General features: G+C 38.6%; 1 protein-coding gene across 1 annotated transcript in view; it reads left to right on the top strand.

The window, feature by feature from the left end:
* The first annotated feature begins 4,505 nt into the window (after positions 1 to 4,505).
* Positions 4,506 to 6,434, top strand: part of LOC103480805 (zinc finger protein 37 homolog) — an 8,348-nt gene continuing 6,419 nt past the window's right edge. The window contains exon 1 of the mRNA XM_017310400.1: positions 4,506 to 4,773. Within this exon, the coding sequence (XP_017165889.1) occupies positions 4,590 to 4,773 (184 nt within the window). The 5' untranslated portion in view covers positions 4,506 to 4,589. The remainder of the gene's footprint in view (positions 4,774 to 6,434) is intronic.

Genomic DNA, 6,434 nt, shown 5'->3' with positions numbered 1-6,434 from the left:
CCACAGAGAATTTTTTATTTTCCCAATTTTTTGTCATTGGTATGCTTTGCTATGAGAAGCAAAATATATTAAAAAGGAATGTTTAAAAATGTACACTAGTATTTTGAGCAGAATGTAATTTTTAATAAATGTTGATTTGAATTAATATTGATGGATGATTCAGTGATTGTCATAGTCATTAACTGTTGCCATATTTTTCTATGTCAGCTTTAAGTAAAGCATCTAAAGGTCCTTGCAATAACGGTAAAACATGAGTTCTTTTACACAAATTAAGATCGTTCCTTTCTTTAATATCAGAATTCAAGACAGTTTTTTTAAAAGTTCATTCATTACATTTTGCAAAATTAAAAGTATTTCTATTAGACTGATATCATATTCTAATCTCAAATGTATTGTTTTCATTAGTTATTAATTCTGCATATTTATGAGCGTTTCATGGATCTTTCAGTTACTGTATCCAGAGATAACACTGCAGACGATCTACAACAATGTAATGTGACAAAAACAAACCAGAAATCTCTTAAATTCTAAGGATATTTAAAAAAAAGTCAGAAGTCCATAAATTAGTCGACTCGCCCAAAGCCTTCTGTTGTTAAGAGCTTTGGATTTCTGATCCTTTTCAGTTTTGTTGACCTCAGTCAAATTAGTTTCCCTCTTTCTGAGCTTGATGCATCTGCAGGCTCCTATGAACACAAAAAGCTTGGGTCCTCTACCAGAGGCCTGGGAGCTTGAGGGTTCTCCTCCAGTATCCAGTATCTTAGCTGTGCCTAGAACTGTACATTTCTGGACTGAAATGTCTGATGCTGATGTTATTCCTGGGATCTGTTCTAGCCACTGCTATATATATATAGAAAAGCTGAGTAGCTCTTGAATAACTACAATATAAAGCTGCATTTCCTTCAGCCCACTGGCTGCAATGTTGACTCCCTGAGATGCCATGAGACCTAAATTCTGAACATCATAGCATAGAGTACATCCCAGTTTTCCATATCTGGTATATAACCATTCATTTTAGCTTTTAAACTGGTTCTATTGRTCYTGTGTCCAGACAGAGGGATAATCAGTAGCCCAGCATCATGACCTGTTTGTTCTGAAGATCCTGCAGCTTCCACTTCTCTTCCTAACATGGYGCCTCCTCACCCYGACTCTCATACTGACAGSAGGAACCACAGAGCTCTGTTRGGTTAAAGCTCATCTTCTGAAGTTGGGATATTTTCCTCCAACAGGTTCCAGAGGAATCACCTCAAACCAGATGTTGGACTGGATTTTATTTCAATGTCATTTGTGAATGTTGGCTCCTCATTTTCAACAGTGGAGCTACAAAGGTTGAAAAAGGTTATTATTTTGGAGAAAATCTCATCAACATCAATATTTCCACTAAATAAGAGGCAAAAAATAATTGTTTGATAAAGGAAAAGCCTCTCAGAGTCTGAGCCCGACAGCACCAAACTTTTTTTTTATATTAGACAATTTAATTTCACACAATTATCGCGGTAGAAGCCATTTCTTTGTTAAATACTTAATGAAACATATTTACCGTGTTTGATGTTTGTTGTGATTGACTATAGTCACAAAGAACAAGGTAATTAGTCCAAGTTTGTCGTTTATTGAACGTTCAGAAACTACAGCGGATGTGATGAGCTGAGACAAAGATAAAACAACATTAACAGGTGATCAACTCTAAACCACTCACACATTTTTATTCTCCGTCTCACTGTTATTTAAGCACACCCGTTGCCATAGCAACCTCCTGCGCTCCACAAGCCAACCAGAGATTATGTTAAAAACATTCAGTCCGTTACAATATTAGGTTTGCAGGCTTGATATTTATTTTTGCGATTATTAATAAGCGCAGCCTGAACACAGCGGAGATTGATTAGTTAATTTTAAACTCCTGCTCTGCTAGTTATTTTGGCATGGAACCGAAACCACAGAATTGTGCAACACCTTGTTGAAACAATAATCACTGAGATTATTATTATTGTTGGGTCATTAATATGAACACGTTTTGTTGATTTTTTTGTTGTTTTTCTTTAATAAAGTTACGAACGTTTTAAGCCAATCAGAGGAGGACGTGCTGCTGTCAGCGTCCTGACTGCGTTCAGTTTGTCTCCTAATGCCGAGATCGACTCAAAACCTTTCGCGATCGACGTGTTGCATCCCTGCTCTAGCAAAGCACGAACAATTCAGAAACATTATGAAATGGGAAACAAGTTATTTATTAACTGATTAAGTCGTGTTTTAGATTGTTCTTGAAAAACTAATCAGTCACGGCTAATTACTGGGAGCACTCACGGCTGAACAGTGAATCCACTGATTTTTTTTTTTTTTTTTTTTACAGCAGACGGCCACTCCCCTCTCTTGCAGGTACTGCATATCCCCGCTAAATCTTTTAGGGATACGCAGTACCCTGCCGTACCCCCTTACTTTCACCCCTGGTTTTAAGACGAGCTTTAAAAGTGGACAGTGAAGGGGCCTCTGTGACCTGCAAAGGCAAGTCGTTCCATAACTTAGGACCCATGACAGAGAAGCCCTGTCCCCTCTGAACTTCCTTCTTGATCTCGGTACCTCCAAGAGCAGCTGATCTGCGGACCTGAGAGACCGATTGGGCATGTAGGGGTGAAGAAGCTCAGAGAGGTCAGCTGGGGCAAGATTATGCAGTGATTTAAAAACAAGCAAGAATCTTAAAATGAATCCTAAAATATACAGGCAGCCAGTGATGTGAGGCCAGGACAAAGATCTGCTAGTGATTCACTGTGATTGTGTTTTTTCTCTCTTGCTCTTAGTGAAGGCAGACACTTTTTTCCCTCTCCTCCCTGCCCATGCTTGCTCTGTTTTGTCCTGCAGGGACGACACCTGGCGGGATTCACCCTGGATTTATTCATGATAACAGGATTTCTGCGCTATCTTGCACTGGTCTACATTGTGTTCGTTTTGCTCAATTCTGTTGAAGAACTGCTGATTTTTCTATTTAGTCACTTTAAAAAAACTGTTCAAACTTTCTTTTGGTTGGAAAATCTGAAAATAGTTTAACTGCTACGTGAATACATACATCTATGAACAACCTGGCTACTAAAGGGATAATATTGGAGTTTCTGGATTCCTGGCTCATCGACATATTTGTGACTGACTTGGCCGAACAATTGAACACTCAAACTGTTGGTGTGGACAGAGACACAGGTTGGATGTGAGTCTTGCTGAGACTCGCAGCTCTGCTGAGGACTCTAAAACTCACTAACCGGATGGAATTGATCTTGGAGAAGTTGCTGGTTTCTGTTCAGTAGAATGACCAAACTGATTTGGATAATTGGGAACTGAGATGTATCGGAGAGACTTTAGGAAAGATTGAAATTCATAATCTACCCAACCTAAGACTTTATGCTTTTGAATTGGCTTCCCCCGTGTGGCCTTGGAAGGGCTGCATGTTTCCAATCTCCTTGAAGATATGAAAACATAACACTCCTTCCCACCTCACCCCCTCCTGTTATCCTTGCAGCTGTGTAGCTAAACTCTCCCAAGGACATTCCTCGATAACATGTTATTAGACTTCTGCTGGAAGGCTGAGCAATGTGGTTTCATGGCCCTGTGATGTCACCGCCTTCACTCATGTCTTTGTTTTGCCCTTTGTTTTGTCTGAATGTTGCCATTTGCCCTAACATGTTCTTTCTCTTTTTATTTTATTTTGTTAGAAACTGTGGAGTACTCCCTATTTAACCCAGAACTGCATTATTTTAGTTTATTAGTTAAATTAGAATTTGTGGAGTACGCACTATTTAGATCAATATTATAAAGCCCATAAATGGAATCAGAATTAGAATAACTACAAACTTAGGGTCCAGAAATACTTAACAGGAATGATACCTACTAAGTTACTTTTTACTACTACTACTTACTTTTAGCCCAGAGAAGGATTTAAAACAAACTTTGTATTTAGCTATAGAAACTATGAAGTACTCATTTTTGACCCAGAAAAGGAATTAGATCTTTAGTGGTATTCAGATGCAGAGACCAGAAGCCCAGAGGAAACTTCTGGATCCCCATCAGTGTCTTTTGTAAGATTAAAAATATCTTTTGATAATTAACTCCAAGTCTACATTTTTTGAGTAACTTTTTTTTCCCCATTAATCAAAATTATGTAATATTCTAATAATAAATTCTGTTTCACAGAACAAAACAGAACTTCTGTTTGTTTGACAGAAGTCATTGTTATAATTTGCTATGAGAATGTGTTTGTACACATAAAGGTTTCCGCATGTGGAGACGTGTCAAAATATGTCTCCACAGAAAATCCTCATAATTAACAAAAACAAAAGGCTTGGAAACATCAGTTTGTGTATAATCATTTTATGTACTGTGTTTCACTCGCAGAAATAAATTCTCATTAATATTCTAAAATATTTAATTTAGTTGTAGATTCAGAGGAGACTAAAGGCGGAAAATTTAAGGGGGAACTAAAAATCGTTCACATTTTCTTCGGGACAGTCAAAGTGAAACACACGGTAAATCTCAGCGCACACGAGGTAGCATTAGGTTTTCTTTTGTTAGAGAACAGTGTGAAAACAGGTTTGGTGTTTTAGGTAAATATTTCCATGTTTTCAGTGAAAATGTCTTCATTTCAGCCTCAGAGAGAGTTTATCAACGAGAAGGAAACTCCTGCTGGAGAAACATTGACAGAGTTGAAAGAAATCAACGTCAAGACCGAAGAAGAGATGGAGGATCAGCGCAGACTGATGGATTTTACCAGGATACCGAAGATCATCTTACACCGGATAGGTACGAAACACCTTCATGTTTTACTGATGATACAGGTTGAGTAAAGTTGGAGATATTAAAGAGTTGCAGACTGGTTAAGGAATGCTGAACTCAAAGAGCTTTTACAGTAAACTAAAAAACACAAAATTGAAGTTTTTTTTCCCAATTCTAGTTCCGATTCGGGAAATGGCTGACGGGCCATTGGACCTAATTTTTCACTACCTTCCGCATTTTTAATCGACGCTAGTTTAAAAACTACAACACCTAGACCAGAGGTGCTCAATACGTCGATCGCGATCGACCGGTAGATCGCGGAAAGGTTTTGAGTCGATCTCTGCAAGTGACAAACTGAACGCCGCCAGGACGCTGAGAGCAGCACTTCCTCTTCTGATAGGCTTATCAAAAATATTCACCAAACGTTTGTAGCTTTATTAAAAAGAATAATTATAAAAAGTCAACGAAACGTGTTAAAATTAATAATCTCAGTAATTATTGTTTCAACAAGGTGTTGCGCAATTCTGTGCGTTTCGGTTCCATTAACAAAAAAAAAAAAAAAAAGCGACACAAAGACCGACTGACGAGCAGAGTAGGAGTTTAAATCAGCTACTCAACCACCGCTGTGTTCATGAGAGGCTTATTAATAATCGAGAAATAAATATCAAGCCTGGAAACCTGATATCGTAACGGACTGAATGTTGTGTTTTTAATGTAATCTTTGCTCGGCTTGCGTGGCGCAGGCGGTTGCCCCGGCAACGGGTGTGCTTAAACGACAAAGAGACCGAGAGTAAAAAAGTAGGAGATGTTTTCAGTTGATAGTCGGGTTGTTTAACCTTTGTTTACCTTTGCTGTGGCTCATCACACTTGCTGTAGTTTCTGAACGTTCAATAAACGACAAAATTGGACTAATTACTTAGTTCGTTTGTGAGCATACGTCACAACAAACATCAAATAGGACAATTATATTTCATTAAGTTTTAACAAATTTTACCGCGATAATTATGTGGAATTAGATTAATTATATCTCGACTTCAGAAGATTTGCCTTTATCTTTATTGGGCTCTTTGGTTCCTCCTATCAGTCTGTAGTTTCTCATATTTCAGTCATCAAACCAAATTTCAGATCCACCATGACTGACTGACATCAGGTTTGCAACCAGCTGTTTAATTTGCAATTTTTATGTCTTTGTGTCATGAGGTAGATCTCAGACGGCTGGTGAGAGAAAAAGTAGATCTTGCTCGCAAAAAGTTTGGGCACCCCTGACCTAGACTCTTCAAACCTGGACTGGATTATTCTGCTGCTACAGCAGAATATTTATAACCATGTTTGTGATTTGTGAAACTTTAATAAAGGTTGATTTTACCACTTTTTTGCATTTGGGTTGCACTAGAACAGCTCCAGCTCCAAAACTACAACACCTGGATCAGGTCAACACCTGTTCTCGAGGCCTGGAGTTGTGTCAATCCGCGTTTCCCCATCAGATACGGTTCCCCCTGCGTCTTCTTGCCGTTGCGCCCCGCCTACGCAGCTGTGTGAAGCTGACACCCCACCCACGTCACAAAATCCAGCAAATAGTCTGAATGGTTAGTGCTCCGTTTGTGCTGTTAAAATCTTCGTTTGTGCAGTTTTGGTTTCTGAGATATTAAACATTATTTTTTAGGTCATCTAGAGTTCACCATCCCCCC

The sequence above is a fragment of the Poecilia reticulata genome, linkage group LG18, assembly GCF_000633615.1.
Source record: "Poecilia reticulata strain Guanapo linkage group LG18, Guppy_female_1.0+MT, whole genome shotgun sequence".
In the NCBI taxonomy this organism is placed as follows: domain Eukaryota; kingdom Metazoa; phylum Chordata; class Actinopteri; order Cyprinodontiformes; family Poeciliidae; genus Poecilia; species Poecilia reticulata.
Note: the sequence above shows the minus strand (reverse complement) of the source record. Positions and strands in the feature narration are given on the sequence as shown.